This window comes from Hevea brasiliensis, chromosome 17 (assembly GCF_030052815.1).
Source record: "Hevea brasiliensis isolate MT/VB/25A 57/8 chromosome 17, ASM3005281v1, whole genome shotgun sequence".
NCBI classification, from domain to species: domain Eukaryota; kingdom Viridiplantae; phylum Streptophyta; class Magnoliopsida; order Malpighiales; family Euphorbiaceae; genus Hevea; species Hevea brasiliensis.
In genome coordinates this window covers 51,310,508-51,328,256 of record NC_079509.1, presented here as the reverse complement: position 1 = coordinate 51,328,256, position 17,749 = coordinate 51,310,508, and the positions used below count along the sequence as shown (strand labels likewise).

General features: G+C 32.8%; 1 protein-coding gene across 1 annotated transcript; it reads left to right on the top strand.

Moving 5' to 3' along the window:
• Positions 1-14,050: 14,050 nt before the first annotated feature.
• On the top strand, positions 14,051-16,956 carry LOC110640076 (uncharacterized). The gene is made up of 3 exons (XM_021791252.2): positions 14,051-14,225; positions 14,904-16,075; positions 16,577-16,956. The coding sequence occupies exons 2-3, from the start codon at positions 15,014-15,016 to the stop codon at positions 16,733-16,735; spliced, it is 1,221 nt and encodes a 406-aa protein (XP_021646944.2). The 5' UTR covers positions 14,051-14,225; positions 14,904-15,013; the 3' UTR covers positions 16,736-16,956.
• Positions 16,957-17,749: the final 793 nt, after the last annotated feature.

Sequence of the window (17,749 nt, the reverse complement as noted above, 5' to 3'; positions counted from 1 at the left end):
TTCATTTAATTGTTCTTGATGTTTCAAGTTCCTGGCCAGGATAGATAGATTTAATCAGAAAAGAGTTTCTGATGAAAAAATCTTTTAATCAAGGACTGGAATTAAAAAAAAAAAAAACATAATATTCATAGCAAATGGGGTTTGACATAAACCATGACCCAGCTTGAGTTGGGATTTTGTAACAGAGAGATTCTAGTGCATGTTAACATATGATTATAGGTTCATTTAAGGTAAACCTTATTACTAATTGGGTGGCCATGGCATGCTATGCTAGGTGTTAACCATGGTTTATGAGGTGCATAAAATAATTTAGAGAAATCATTTATGGTAAGAAAGAGTTCTAATGATATTAAGAGTTGATATCATGTCTTATTGCCAGTTAGTGATGAGCCTAGTAAGTCACACACATACACAAGTAATCACCAAATTAAATAGGTTTGGTTTGCAATTAGATTGCAAAGTCCCTAGCATGACTTGAAACCAAATCTAGGTTATTGGATATATAGCATAAGTTAAATTTATATTTAAAGTGTTTAAATATGAATTTAATTAATGAGAAATTAATTAATAGAGATTAATTAATTAATTTATATTTGATATAAATTGATTAGAAGAAGAAAAATAATTATTTTGGGTTGAGAACTCAAAATTAAGACATAGGGGCATCTTGGTCATTTCACAGGGTGACATGTGACACTATGAGATGGTGACATATATCACTATACATAGCTTGCCAAATGTCTTTTAATCATATAAGATAATTAAAATTAAGATTAAATATAGGTTTGACACTTGGCACAATGTGGTTGGATCAATTAAACCTAGAGCCAATAAGAAGGTGACATGTGGCAAGGATTTTAAGTGGTGACCTAGCTATATAAGTGTTGTTATGAAAAGAAAAATAACAATCAGCTGCTGCCTCCTTTGTGCCACCACCCTTGAGGCTCCCATTCTCTCTTCTTCTTCATCTCTCATCAATTCCAAGAGATTAGCAAACAATCTCTTGAATTAAAAATACTAGAAATTATTTTCTAGTGTCCTGTTTACATCTTTAATCTCTTAAAAGGCAAAATTTGATTTTCTAATTAATAAAAAAAGCTTTGGAAGCTGTTTAAGGGCTGCCATAGGTGATCTTGGTGTGGACAAGCTAGAGGGACAACATCTAGTATCCTAAAGACGCATCCCAAAGGTACAAATATGCTGCAGTACATCAACAGGTTAGTATATTTGTTCTTGATTTAATCTACAGTTCTAAAATTAATCTGATTAATTCTAAAATCTTAAATGGCAAATACAGATTCAAAAACATATTAAAAGAGTTTTAATATGTTGTTTATCATTTAAATCAAATAGATAAAAATAAATCTTACATGATGCATGCGACCCTAGGTGAAAATTTTTTAATTCAATGATATAAACTTATGTTTTTCATGCTTCCACTCCTACAAGCTTTTCATTGCTGTCGCAGATAGAGAGACTAGTAGAGCAGCAAAGTGAGCTGCTAAGAATTTCAGAGCTACTTTTGGACCTTTTGTCGAGTATAATCTTATAGCCTGATTGTACATGTTTATTTTGATGTAATTAACTGTATGTACATTTGTAAATTGGTCATGAGCAGTTGTACAAATTTTATAATAATGTTATTTTGGATTTTCTTATGTAAGTTAGACTGATGAATGTAAATTAATGTTTCTTGAATGGAATGTGATTGAAAACTATTTAGTATTATTTCTGAAATATTTGAGTTGGAAATTGGTTTAAATTGTGGAGATTGGGGAAAATTATGTTGACTTGAGTTTTAATGGTAGTTGAGATTGGTTGAAGTGATATATTTGGAAGTATTTTCTACAGGTAAAATATTTGGTTTTTCTCAAATACTACCGGCACTCTGTCGAAATTTTTCCAAAATTTGTGAAAAAATAAAAATGGATAAAAATTTTATCAAATCTTTAAAATTCAAGTAAATGTTTTTAATACCTGCTAGAAAAGCTCACCACTTTCAAAAATTAAGAAAATTGTTTTAAAATCCCTTGTAGTATATTTAATGGGTTATCGATAGACGGAGTCAGTAATTCATTAGGTATACTACAGAGTCATGTTATGCTTATAGAGAGGTAAGGTGTGACACCTTAGGCAGGGGAGAGCAGTTTTCGATTTAAACTGAAAAACTAAACCGAACCGAGTCAATTTTATTCAATCAGTTCGGATTTAAAATTCAATCGGTTCAGTTCGGTTTATAATTTTTTGATAATTTTGGTTTATCGGTTCAGTTTGGTTATTTTTATAAAAAATAAAAAAAAACGAACCGAACCGAAATTATTAATATATATATATATATATATATATATATATATATATATATATATATATATATATATATATATATATATCAAGGAAATCAAAGAAAATCGAACCAAATCCTAAGATTTAGGTTTGATCGGTTTAAAACCGAACCCAATAGGAAATCAAATGCTCAATTTATAAATTTTAGTTTGATTGGTTTAAAACTGAACCGAACCGATATTTATCGGATCGGTTCGATTATTTTCATAAAAAATAAAAGAAAAACCGAACCAAACCAAAATTATTAATATATATATATATATATATCAAGGAAATCAAAGAAAACCGAACCAAACCCTAAGATTTAGGTTTGATCGGTTTAAAACCGAACCTAGTAGGAAATCAAATGCTTAATTTATAAATTTTGGTTTGATAAGTTTAAAACTGAATTGAACCAATATTTATCGATTTGGTTCAGTTTGATTTTCTCTTATTAATCGGTTTGGTTCGATTTTTAAAATATTTTACTTTTGGTTTTCGGTTTTATCGATTCGGTTCAGTTTGAAACCGAATCAACCGTTTGCACACCCCTAACCTTAGGCCGTGTAAATGGAGCTTCAGGCTGTGTTACTAGGCTTAGGGGCATTTTTTTTCTGTAGGGGCGTGTTTTTGGCTGATTTTAGGATTTTTATGCAATTGTTGCATAATTTGTGACCCACAAATCAAGTCTAGACCTAATTGAATGGTTCAATTAGGATTTCCAATCATATAAATAAAATTTGAAAATTGTTTTTATGAAAATTAAATTTGGGAAAAGTTCCTAAATTTAAAATTAATTTGAATGAGATTCAAATTGAGTTTTAAATTGAGTATGTGATATTCAATTTGATTTTGCATGTATATTTATGTTTAATTGTTAAATGTTAATATGCATAATGGATGATTATGGACAATAAAAGACCAATGTGATTGGATTTAATTATTTTATTTTCTTTGGGTTGTAATAATTAATTTTATTCATAGAGGCATGTATCATAATAGTTATGTTACATAGGATGTATTTCCATTTATTTAAGGACTCTAAAGTCCAATTTCTTGTAAATTCACCTTGGTATGCCAAGAGTTACTTTATAATTGGATTGCAAAAAGGACAAGGAGATCAAGAGCATTAATGGGACCAGTGGGAGGAAGTCAAGATCAAGGTGTTGATTAATGTACTACTTTAGCAACTCTTGCAATAGAATAAATAAAATAAACCTAGGAAATGCCCTAATTCAATTCTTGGTGGCTCAGAATTGAATCCCTTAAAAAGTCCATGATCATACCATTTTATTTAATTGTCCATGTATGCATGAGATGTGTATGGATGGATGCTAATATGTGATATATGCATACCAAAATAGATAATGTGCAAAATGAGACCTTAATAGTAATTAGGCCGACCACAAAATCTTCCAATAAAATCATTAAGTTTGTAATGGTATAATTATGATAATTATATCATGGCTTTCCACTAGGGCAATTAAATTTAGAAATTTTAGACACTTAAACTGTCGGTTATGGTTACATAGGGGTGTTTTTTGTAGTCTAAGAGATTTTCTAAATTTAATTGTTAAGCATGTGATGTTGTGAGTATGTGGGTACTTTGGTGGCCAAGAATGGATGTACTTGAGGTCATAAAGGTTCAAACTTCCATACTCATTGGCCTAGTGGGCTCAACTTAACTAATGTAAAATAGGCCAAGAATGGATATATCGGAGGCTTTGAGCATTAGGGGCCAAAACTGATGATTGAATTTCACATGAGATGTGATAAACAAATGTTGTTCACTTATGTATTGTTAAAAATATCCAATAAAATGTGATTTGAAGATATTTAACAATATATAAGAATTCAATTACCTACTAGAAATCCATCCAACTAGGATTTTCATTTCCTACTAAGAAAGTGTAGGATTCGTCAAGTTAGTGGAAGGACCAATTTGATTAAAAGACCATAATCATATTGGTGGTTAATTTACTTGATACAAGATAACTAATTTGAATCTTGCCTTTTCTGCAGTTATTACATCTGATAATATGGCACAAAGGTCCAACCCTTTATCACGCATACCAGATGAAAATAGGCTCACAAGACCTAACTTCTCTTATTGGCATAGGAATTTGAGAATTGTTCTCAATCTTGAGCATATAGGATATGTTCTTGATTCTAAAATTCCTGGTCCATTACCAGCGGGGGCCACAGAAGAAGAGCATGATACTTTGAGAAAGTGGCATGAAAATGACATGCAAGTAAAGTGTTATATGCTTGCTTCAATGACTAATCAGTTACAGAAGCAGCATGAGAAAATGCAAACTTCTCTTAAAATACTGAATCACCTTCAAGAGTTGTTTGGTGAAAACAGTAGGTTGGCTAGATATGAGATATCTAAACAACTGTTCAGGATGAAGATGCATGAAGGCCAAGATGTGGGAGAACATGTCCATACTATGATCCCGCTTATAGAGTGGTTGGAGGCATTGGATTTTTCCATGGACTTTTCTCTCTAGACGGATCTGATTCTTTAATCCTTGCCAGAGTCTTTTGGAAGTTTTATTACAAACTAAAACATGAATAAAAAACAACTTTCTTTCTTCTTATTATTCTAATTGCTCAAGATAATAATATAGGTGGTGAGATGGGGAGAGAGGTGGCACTTCTTCTTCTTTCTTCTTCTTCAACAAGAAGAAGAAGAAGAAGAAGAAAAAAATCTTCCTGGTCCATCCCCAGTAGCCAAAAAAAGGGCAGGCAAAAAGAAAAGAAAAAAAAAGTAAAAAAAAAAAACAAAGGAAAGTGTTGAAATCATTGTCTCAAGGTTCAATAGAGAGAAGAGAGAGAGATAGAAGACCTAGAGTAAAAAAGAAAAAAAAAAGGCAAAAAAAAAAAAGGTATTTTTATTTTTTATTTCTTTTTCTTATTTATTTTATTACTAGTTTTTTTCGAGTTCATGATTCTAATTCTAATATACATATAAATTTAGATGCAAGAACTAGTAAATCTTAGAGGAGATGGATCAGAAGTGAGAAAAAGATTGGTGATGGATCAAGTGTTGATGCCAAAGCCATTGGATCTACTTCTCTTATTGTATATAATCATTTTGATGATCATGTCTTGTATCTTAAGGATGTTTTATATGTACCCAATATGTATAAAAACATTATTTCAGTATCTAGTATGACTAGAGACGATTATGAGTTTAGATTCATAAATGATGTATGTATAGTTTATTATGGTAATAAAATTGTGTGTTTGAGTTTCTTGCAAAATGGTCTTTATTATATAGATAATAAATGCAAAACAGCTCCAAGCACCGTACATGAAATTAATGCAACAAAAATATTAACCTCAATCCAAAATAACTTTGGCACTTAAGGTTGGGTCATGTAGCAGAAGAAAGGATCACAAAGTTGGAAAAGATGGGGATTTTATTCTCTTTGAGAAATGAACCATCACCAACTTGTGAGTCCTGCCTTCAGGCAAAATGACCAAATCTCCTTTTATTGGACAAGGGCAAAGGGCAGAAGAAATTTTGGAACTCATACATAGTAATGTATGTGGACCATTTAAAGAAATGGCTAAAGGTGGATATTACTACTTTATTACCTTCACTAATGATAAATCTCGATTTGAGTATTTGTATTTAATGAAATACAAGTTTGAATCATTTGAAAAGTTCAAAGAGTTCAAGGCTGAAGTACAAAATCAAATAGGAAAGAGTATTAAAACCCTTCGATCTGATCGAGGTGGTGAGTACTTAAGTACTAAATTTAATGAATTCCTTCGGGAACAGGGCATTATTTCTCAGTTGACCCCTCCTGGTACACCATAGTTGAATGGTGTGTCAGAAAGGAGAAATCATACTTTATTAGACATGGTACGTAGCATGATGAGCTTCACTGATTTGCCTATTTCCTTATGGGGATACGCATTAGAGACTGCTCCTTATGGGGATACGCATTAGAGACTGCACTGTACATTCTTAATAGGGTTCCAACTAAATCAGTTTCTTCCAAACCATATGAGATATGGCATGAAAGACAACCATCTCTTAAACATGTTATGGTATGGGGTTGTCCAACTTTTATCAAAAAGCTAAAAACTGATAAATTGGAAACCAGGTCCGAAAAAGGTAGGTTTGTTGGATATCCAAAAGATAGTTTTAGATATTATTTCTATCTTCCTTAATCACAAAAGGCTGTGATTAGTAGGGATGCAATTTTCTTGGAGAAAGAGTTTCTTTAAGAAGGTGGCAAATGAAGGAAGATAGAATTGGAATTAGAGAATTCCACAAGTGACCAACAACCTGCACCTATGCATGTTGATCTAGTAGGAGAGCCTATGCCTATAAGTGATTCATCCACAACACTGACTCTTCGCAAATATAGTAGAATATCTCATCCACCAGAGAGATATGGATTTCTTCATGAGAATGAACAAGAGTTGTTTATTCATGAAGAAGTTGATTATGGAGATAATCCTACTAGTTATGAAGAAGCTATATTAAATATAGATTCTTCAAAATGGCTAAAAGCCATGAAATCTGAAATAGATTCCATGCATAAGAACCAAGTCTGGGATCTTATAGACCCACCTGAGGATATTGTACCCATAGGATGTAAATGGGTTTTCAAGAGAAATATTGATCCTGATGGGAAGGTAGAGACCTTCAAAGTTAGGCTTGTAGCGAAAGGGTTTTGCCAAAGGGAAGGAATTAACTATGAAGAAACATTTTCTCCCGTAGCCATGCTTAAATCCATAAGGATTCTTCTAGCTATTGCAGCACACTATGATTATGAGATTTAGCAAATGGATGTCAAAACCACCTTTCTCAATGGTTTTATTGAGGAAGACATATACATAGAATAACCCAGGGTTTTTGAATCCAAGGTTCCAAAGTGTACAAGCTTAAGAGATCTATTTATGGTCGTAATTAAGCTTCTAGAAGTTGGAATAAATGTTTTGATGTAGTCATTAAATCTTTCGATTTTATTCTAAACATTGATGAGTCGTGTGTGTATAAGAATACTAGTGGGAATATGACTACCTTTCTAGTGTTATATGTGGATGATATATTATTAATAGGCAATGATATTGGTATGCTTACATCTGTAAAGGCCTAGTTATCAAGTACTTTCTTTATGAAAGACCTAGGAGAAGCAACCTATATTCTAGGAATTCGAATATATAGAGATAGACTAAAAAGAATAATAGGTTTATCCCAAAGGCTTTACTTAGAAAAGGTGTTGAAAAGGTTCAACATGCTTGATTCCAAGAGGAGATTGTTACCAGTTATGCATGGAATTCATCTTTCTAAGGAACAGTCTCCCAAGACTCCTGAAGAAAGGGAAAAGATGGCTAAGGTTCCTTATGCTTCGGCTATAGGAAGCTTAGTATATGCCATGTTGTGTACTAGGTCTGATATTGCTTATGTTATTAGTGTGACTAGTAGGTTTCAATCCAACCTAAGTTTGAAAAACTGAGTAGCTATCAAGAATATTCTTAAGTACTTGAGAAGAACTAAGGATTTATTCTTAACATATAGAGAAGGTGAACTTCAACTAGAAGGATTCATAGACTCTGATTTTTAATCAGATATTGATGACAGAAAGTTTATCTCAGGGTTTGTATTTTTGTGTAATGGAGGCGCTATTTGTTGGAAGAGTTCCAAATAGACAACTACAGCCGACTCCACCACTGAAGCCGAGTATGTTACTGCATGTGATGCTGCAAAAGAGGCTTTTTGGATCAAAAAGTTAGTTTCAAAACTAGGAGTGGTTCCTTCCATTGAGTCAGCAGTTCCTCTCTACTGTGACAATAATGGAGCCATTACACAGGCAAAGAAGCCCAAGTCTCACCAGCGATCCAAACACATAGAACGACGATTTCATATTATCAGAGAGATAGTTGGAAGAGTCGACATTACCATGCAGAAAGTAGCTTCAGTTGACAACCCGGCTGATCCACTGACCAAGGCCATGACACAGCAGCAGTTAAACAGACATCTTGAGAAGATGGATCTTATATACTATAGTGAATGGCTCTAGGCCAAGTGGGAGATTGTTAGTTGTATGTGCCCTAAAGCATACACTAATCTTGTACCTTGTAAATGACATTGTAAATATTTTAATGGCAATTAACATTTCATTAAAATGTTGTATGTTTCATATCATATTTATTTGAAATTGTCCATTAGTAATATGTTATATATTCTATTCTTATGAGATAAGAATATGAGTGACAGAATATATGGGACATTTGCTATAAATCAGAGTTCGCAGCTAAAGGATATTTTGGTGGGCACATTATATCCAAAGAGCTATCACCTCTATTTATCTCCATTTATCAGTGTGGGAAGCTGATGTATATGGGATGGTGAATCTCATACCATCTGATATGAGATATCAGGATAAAAACAGTGGGCACTTATGAGACAAGTAGGCCGAACTTGTAATGTACAGATAACATGAACATGGCATTTACTCGAGTCAATAAAATGTTATCTATGTTATACTAGTGCATATAATCCTCAGACCTAATATGACACAGTTGTCTCTTATATAGGTGGTTTGAGTCTAATACCACTTACATATCTGTACTATGTATGGATATTCCGGTATGTGTTGGCTCAGATCAGTTATATGTTGGGACAGGTGTTCAATCAAGAAAGGATCCGTAGCCTTGACTAAACAGGTCCTATGCGGATTTGAGCTGTTCTTGATAAGATTAAGTTCCTGGCCATGACAGATGACTTTGTCAAGAAAGATGTTTCTTGATGGTAAAGTCTTATATGTCAAGAATTAAATTTCAAATGAGTGCATAAGATTCCATGTTAAGGGGTTTGACTCTACCATGACCCTTGATGGGATTGGGACATAATACGAAGGGATTTAAGTGCATGATGATGTATGATTAAAGGTTCATATTTAAGGCATTCCTTATTACTAATTAGGTGGCCATGGTATGCTATGCTATGTGTCAACCATGGTCTATGAGATGCCTAAAATGATTTAGGAAAATCATTTACGGTCTGGAAGAGTTTCAATGATATTAAGAGTTAATATCATTTCTCATTGCCAATTAGTAATGAGCCTAGTAATTCACACACCTACACAAGTTAACCACCAAGTAAATTATGATTTAATTAATTAATTAAAGAGTTTAATTAATTAATTAAATAGATTTAGTTTGTAATAAGATTGCAAAGTCCCTAACATGACTTGAAATCAAATCTTGGATATTGGATATATAATGTACATTAGATTTATATTTAAAGAGTTTAAATATAAATTTAATTATGAAATTAATTAATGGAGATTAATTAATTAATTAATTAATTAATATGTGATATAAATTAATTTGAGGAAAAAATTATAATTTTGAGTTGAGAACTCAAAAATGCATACAAGGGCATTTTGGTATTTTCACATGGTGACACGTGACACCATGAAATGGTGACACGTGGCCTCATAAAAGTGTGCCACTTGTCTTCCATTGATAGAAGATGACTTTTGATGATTTAATCTTAGCTTGACAAGTGACTTAATGTGATTAAGACACCTAAAAGCTAGATTAAATAAGAAAATGACAAGTGGCAATACCATTAATGTATTTTGTCTCGCATATTTTATGAGATAAAATGAAGACAAATTAATTAATTCTTCTTCTTCTTCTTCCTCTTTTGGATGACAACATGGAGCTTTACCTCTCTTCATCTTTTCTTCCATTGATTCATAAGGAAAAACTTGTTTTCCTTTGAATCAAAAGTGCTAGAAAGAGTTTCCAGCTTACATACATCCAATATAACCTCACCTAAAGCAAAAACCCCAAAGTTTAGAGGTTGGCTAATCACCAAAGGAGAGAATTAAGGCTGCCATTGGTGAGGTTGGTGGAGCTTATGGTGAACAAGCTAGAGAAACTCCAATTGGTGTTCTTGAGACTTCCAAGGGAGTAAGAAGTTTGATTCTGCGCCCTAAGAGGTTAGAGTCCTCAAAACCCTCTTTTAGTTAGGGTTAATTTGTTTAATTGTTAAACAACAATCCTTGATGGCAAATGAATATCTAATGCATGTTAAAAGTGTTTTTTGGCATGCCTTTGGGTGTTAAAGGTTGGTTAGGACCATAATGCACTTGATATGTTTACATGAAACCTTAAAAAAAATTTTGATTTCCAACCTCTAAAACCCTAATTCACGCTTCCCAAGGCCTTCATTATCCACCTTTAATCCATGTTAAGGACATCCATAAAAACCAAAAAAACACACAAACATGTTAGTTTTGGATTAAATCAAATTAACAAATGAAAAACAAAATTAAATCGCATAAACTTACCATTCGCTATACAGTGTCAAAAATGAAAAAAAATCCATTAAAAATAGTAAACATGCTTTAAAATTGATGAAATCTTATGTAAATGCTTCTAAGACATCATACGTCAACTTAGAAAAAAACACCATGCTAAAGAGCCACACAAAAATTAAAAAGAATTACAAAACTACTATTTGCGACGTATGTCCAAATTCTGCACACTTATATTGAAAACAGTTTGCATATACAATCATACAAAATTTAGAAAAATGTAAAACATAATGAAGATAGAGGACATATTGAAGTCAATTTTAGGTGCAAGAATCACCAAAAAAAAAAAAGAAATCTACATTGAGTTATGCCTTTGCAAAGTTTGGATATGTGCAAAATCATGTATAATCAGATGCAAAACTTTAAAAATTCAAAACTCACAAAAGAAAACTTGGATCAAGGTGATCCAAACATGAAATTTTCGTGGATTTTCATTTCAAAATCGGTGAAAATGTTTTTGGAACATAATAAACCACTTGTCTATTAGATAAAAAGTAGATAGCAATAGCGACGCCTAAAGCCTACATAGAGTGTGTGAGCTTACTCTCAAATTATTTTTAATTCAATTGACATGTATGACTCAAAGAACTTACAAACACCTAAAATATATGTGAATGAGATGTTTTACATGGTTAATCTATGTTTTCTTAATGTTCTTAACTTTGAAAATTAAAAGGAAATAAGAAAATAAGAAGAAGAGAATTGTGGTTTGTGTGGCGTGTTAGGAGACTACTAAGGAAAGAGTGGCGTGTGTCTTGAAGACCAAACCTTCACTAAATAGCAAAAAACTTGACTTTTGACTTAGCTTCCTAACTGGTGTTATTGCCTTCCTTTTTAGTGTGAATCTTTCTCTCATCTCTCTCTTTCCCCCCATATTCGGCTAGGGTATATATTACTGCCTATTTTATTATTTTTTTACTTTTATTTTTTTATTTATTTGCTTCCTATATTGGGTGATTTTACTCTACAGGTCAAGATTGAGGCTAGGTTCACCCTTCCATTCTCTCCCTTCGTTGGAAGCGAGTTCCTAATGGGCATTGCTTCCGCCAAGCTCCTCCTAGGGTTCCCTCTAATTTAGTTTAGGCTAGTGATGCCTTGGGTTGAGCCCAACTCAAGCAACCGGGTCCATGCCTTGGTTGGAAGCCTATTGGACCTCCTGAGCCACTTATTTTTTTAATTAACCTTAATATTATTATTTTTGTATGAAAAACATCTCATTTAATCTCTTTAGTGCTTTTAGAAGCTTAGAGACCTTTCATAGCTTTTATCATCAGGCTTCTCACTGCCTCAGATATGTAAGTCCTTCAAGGTACTAAAAATAGGGGTCTACACCAGCTATAAGGAAAGAATGTAAATGTATGTGATCAAAAGCTTTGCCTAGACCATATGAGATGAGCTCTATTGAATGAAAGTAGAATTTGTTAGTAAATTGGAAAATAATAAATGAAATAATGTTTTATGAATAGTATGGCAATAGGCCTTTCCCAAATTGTTATAAAGATATATTATAAAAGATTTAAAGGAAAATTCTAGGTCAAGCTTGCTACAAGTTCTTTAAGAATGTGACATCACGTGAACTATCTCTATATGAAATTGAGGACTAGGTTGCTTATGCTGTACAAACCTAAATGGATTCTTTTTTAAGCGGTAGTATTTTAGAAGAATTTGAGGTAGTTCCCATTGACACTGAAATATAACCTGTTGTGAATCTATCTGATATAGCTGATCCTAGTGGAAAGCAATTATCTGCCAAACAAATTTTTATTATTTTCATAAAAAAGTGAAATGTTCTTCTTTATGTCATTCTCAGTTGCGTTGACATTGTTTTTCCTTCTTTTTCTTCTTACGAAAGGGTTATACTTTATGATAATTAGTGATAATACTAATTCAAGTAATACAAATTACAACTATATGATCTTTCAATTGTACTTAGATTGTATTTTTACACGATATTGTTTTGTCTCTATTTTTTTATACTCTATTTTACCCTGTTTTTCTCATAAAAAGCAGAGCATGTATGTGTTGGCAATGGTTGGATTCTTTACTAGTATTTGCAGTGACACTAGAGGATAATTCAGCACACCCTTTAATTACCTTCAGCCTTAATGGATCCCACTTCTTCAATTAATGCACTAGTACGAAAGTGAGGTCTAAACTAAGTCATTGGGTAGTTCATGAAAGAATATTATTGCATCACCATATAAATTGACAATTGTACATTAGAAAGGCACATTATCTTTGTTAAAATTGTGCATCACCAGGAAATTTCAGTCTGATCATGCAACTCTAGCCATACAAAAACCTCTATTTTTCTTAATGTCAAATCCAAAATCTTGTCTTGAGTTTTGTTCCATATTTGCTTTAGTGTGACTTTCTTTTATGTGGCTAATCTAAGGTTACTGTAGGGCTAATAACTCATTAAACCATGGCTGATTAATGCCTACTAAGATAAGAAATTCTTTGCCTTATAATTTGTTAAATAGAAGCTCATTATAATCTTAAGCATCTTCATCTCCATGGGAACTACTTTTTAGGCTCGAATTTGGAATCATATTCAGAGATTCAGAGTTTACAATACTTAGGCTTGAATGGAAATGGACTCTCCAGGAAATGGACTCTCCTTCTAGTTCGGCTAAGTTGAAGAATTTTAGAAGTTTGCACATAAGGTCTTATAAAGGAGGTTTTCCACCGGAGTTTGAGTTGAGTTCATTGGAAGCTCTTCACTATAATTTGCTTTTTTTTTTTTTTTCCAATTTTTACAATTTTCAATTATTGAAAAATTATTCAAACACATTTAAAAACAATAATTTTAATGCCACATTAGCACATTTAGACAGCATTTGGTAAAATGTCGTCATTTGCTAATAACAGGTAAGTATGAGGTGATTTTGTCACATACTAAGTCTGAGACTCTAAGATGAAAATTGAGTGAAAACATATAATATATTTTTTTATAATTTTCCTTATTTTTTTAATATGTATCAATTATTTTATTATGTGATTAAGTTTTATTAATACAAATAAATATTTTTTAAAATAATTATTTAATTATAATTTTCTAAAGAATTATAGTATTATAAAATAATTAAAAAAATGACTTTTATTATAAAAAACAGTAAAAAATAATTTTAATCTATTTCCAAATCTTAGTTAATTTTTTAAAATTTTAATTTTTTTTATTTTTTTAAATGGTAAATATATACACAAAACTCTAATTTTTTAAAAACGAGTTAGAGACTAAAGAGCCTGCTTGTTTTATTTATTTATTTATTCATTATTTTTGGCAAGGAGAAAATTGGAATTTGGAAGGGTTAATTATAACAATAAAATAATAAAAACAAAAACTCTGCGTTTTGAACTTACATTCATCGCATTCTTCTCGTTTCTTCTTTTTATATGTAATATATTATCAGCTTCTCTTCCATTCTCCGCTAAACGGTTCAGAAAGCAAAATTGGCAGATTTCCTTGCAACGCCCATTTCCCCTCTGGTTTTTCTGCTGTTGATTTCCGGTTAAGCTTGGTTTTGAAATTGTGTATCAATTTAATTGGTAAGATTTCTTAATCAGTTCGTTTTCAATTTACTTCGTTTTACCTATTCTAGGTTTAGGGTTTGAAGGCTGTTTTTAGAAATTTGATTTTTAATCATGATTAAAGGTGGAAAATTTGTTATGTGAATTTTGTTTTGTCTGTGACTTGAAGCTTGAGATGGAATTCGATATCTGATTGACGATTGAGTTCTCTTGATATCAAATAAATTGTATTTGATTGAATATATGATTGATTGTTTTAGTTATGTTCAGATATTGCAGCATGTCTTTTTTTTTTTGTTTTTTTTAAATTGATTCAAATGGCATTGGAAGGTTTATGATAGCTCTGAATTTAAATTTTCCAATTGTAGTTTTATTATAATTAGTTAATGTGTAGAGTTTATCTCACTTTAAAAGTGATGGGAATGGGTATTGTATGTGGGTATGTGTTTAAGCTGATTTGATCTGATTGACGTTTTGGCTAAGTCTCTTCCGGTTAACTTGTAGTATTCTTCTTAATGCTGCTTCTTTTTTTATTGTTTGCATATTAGATAAACCATGGCCATGTATATTCAGGACATTTCTCCTTTTCTTTGTTAATAGGATAGGCTTATAAGTTCTAAAAAAATTTATTATGATTTTTAAATTTTTGTGCGGATCTCTTCTCTCGATTTAACTTTACTTTTTCTTCTTTGGAAGGAACCCTAACTATTCCCAGACTTAGTGAATTTCATCCAATCCCAATGGCTTTGTGATAGCAAATAGCCATAACTGTCTTCTGAGCTGCTAAGTTTCTTCTTGTTTGAGTGATGGACTCTCTGCTTGCCAACTATGCTTCTTCAGATGATGAAGAGGAAAACCATCATCAAAGCTCTCCCTCTGCACCCAAGCCAGCGTTATCTTCATCTCTTCTCTCTTCCCTCCCACAGCCTAAATCTTCCTCTCTCTTCTCTACTCTTCCCCAACCCAAACAGCAGTCCTTTAATCCCATAATTCAGCATAATAATGGTAACAGTAATAAAAATAGCATCAAGGAAGATGAAGATGCTCCAAAACCCTCTCCCAAACCCTCTTCTTCTCTTTTCTCTTCCCTCCCTAAACCTAAAACCCAATCCCCACAAGAAGCCATCTCAAATCTCTCAACCTTAGGCCCCAATCCCAAAAGGGTTGTGCAATTCAAGCCCCCCATTAACCCCATTAATCTAGATTCCACTGATTTTGATGATGAGGACGAAGGAGAAAAGGAGAAAAAACGGCGCAAGGAATCTGAAACTTTGTCACAATCTTTGTCTGTGAAGTCATTCTTGTCCAGCATCCCTGCCCCCAAGAATTCCTCTACATTAGGTGTTCTTCCATCTGCAGCAGGGTCTGGAAGGAGATCCATCATTGAAAATAAAGCACCCACCTCAAGTTCAGCCAGCTTTGGGACAGAGAATGATCAAATTGCTGAAAATTATGAGAGTTATGGTGGTGTTTCTGGGAGCCATGAATTGGGTTCTGATCAAAATGGAGGGAATTATGCAAATTATGGGGGTTTTGCCAGTTATGAATCAGGAATAAGTCAAGACAGCAGTCAAAATATTGTCACTGGACATGATGGCTCAGTGCATGGGACTTACGAGAGTTATGGAAGCTATGGTAATTATGATGATTATGAACAATATGGCAATAATTGGGGTGATGGGACAGCAGCAGCAGCAGTGCCTGAGAGAACAGGGCCAAGTGAGAGCGCTTTGAGTGTGCCTGGGAAAAGAGGAAGGAATGATATTCCAACTGAAATTATTGAGGTGAAGCAGGATGAGCTGACTAAGAATCGGCCTAGGGAGGACCAGGTCAAGTTAACTGGAATTGCTTTTGGGCCATCCTATCAGGTATATTCTCTTATTGCAATTTAGTTGGTATTGACATTGTTGTGCAGTGACGTGTTTCTGAATATGTGTTACTTGTAGACTTATTTCATGTAATTCAATTGTAAGATTTACATTCTTCAGACTCTGAAAGGCTCTTTGACCCTATATATAGCTAGGCGGACCCATGAATAAAATGGAAGAAAAAGAAGATAAGAGGCTTTTTTTTTTTTCAAATCTTCATTACGTTCAAGAATTTACAAAGTTAAAATGCCAATCCAGCCTGGCTCTGCTAAATCTTCTTGTCCTATGTTTGTAGAGTGGGGTGAGTCCTTCAGCAGGGATTGCTTTGGCTTCATTACTATCCAACACTAAAGAACATGTCTAGAAATTGAACCCCTATCCTAGGTTGACTTAGCGTCTCTGAATTGGCTAAATTTATGAGTTATTGTACTGTTTATTGAGTTATTTATTTGCTCTATTTCAGTTGTGAAATAATGTTGTTATTATAATTTTCTTTCGTAGCCTGCTTCTACAAAGGGAAAGCCTTCGAAACTTCAAAAGCGGAAGCATCAGATAGGTTCACTGTACTTTGATATGAAGCAGAAAGAGATGGAATTGTCAGAGCGGCGTGCCAAAGGTTTTCTTACCAAAGCTCAAACGCAAGCCAAGTATGGATGGTAATGATTTATTTGATTATGAAACGTCAAATTTATAGCTGATGATCTGAAGAGGCCACTCCTGCGTCATAGACATTTTCTCATTCCATCAGAATCTCCTTTTGGCCATAAGCCAGACCACCTTCAATGTTATATTTTATTTGGTTAATTGTTTCCTAACAGATTATAGTTACGATTTGTGTTATCATTTTGCAATCTAAAGATGGCAGAATTACCTGTCCTTCACCTGCTGGAGTTTATGAAAATGATATGGTGACTTCGTAAGTGTTGCAATTTCACCCTAATTGAACTTGTTGGAAAAGAAGGATCCAAAATTCGCTTGAAGGGTTATTTGCCTTTGATTTAAAATTTCACCCCTGATTTGCTTAGCTTTTTTCGCTTAGGTGTCAAGCAAAATTAGGCAAATTTAGTAGAAAATAAGAAAAAATAATGAGGAAAACTAAGGAGTCTTTTTTTTCTTTTTTTTTTTTCATTTGAATTTAATTTGGTGTGATTTTGGTAAACTATGGGTAAGAACAAAGCTTAAAGCGCGTAGAAGTCCAAGGCGTCCAACTTCTAAATTCCAAGCGGAAGAAGAAGAAAAGAGAATTAATTTGGAGAATGAATTATTTGGTTATTCTCTCAAGTAATGGGGTTTTATAGTTTTAGCAATACGTCAAATTGGGTAATACAATCAATCCTAAAATCGGTATCCCTTTAATTAATCCCACAATCAATTTAATAATTTACACAGTCGATCTATTTGTATAGTCAATATTTAACACTACTCAAGCTGGAGCATTTAGATTATATGTGGGTAGATATAAATATAGTTAATTTGAGGACCTCTGAGAGAAATAGCAAGGATGTCTATCAATTTGTCATTTGAATTGATGAGATTAGTAGCAATACATTCTGACTTAAATTTTTGCCTGATGAAATGATAATCTACCTCTATGTACTAGATCAGAGGCGAAATGCAATGTTGTTTGATTATTACAAACTCACTTCATTTATGGGAAGTTCATACGTCTCAGTT

What these genes read in the sequence shown, in the direction of transcription:
- LOC110640076 (XM_021791252.2), top strand. Translation starts at nt 15,014, where the DNA reads ATGGACTCTCTGCTTGCCAACTATGCTTCTTCAGATGATGAAGAGGAA. An exon ending in CTTTTGGGCCATCCTATCAG is followed by an intron (nt 16,076 to 16,576) that starts GTATATTCTCTT and finishes TTTCTTTCGTAG; the next exon opens with CCTGCTTCTACAAAGGGAAA.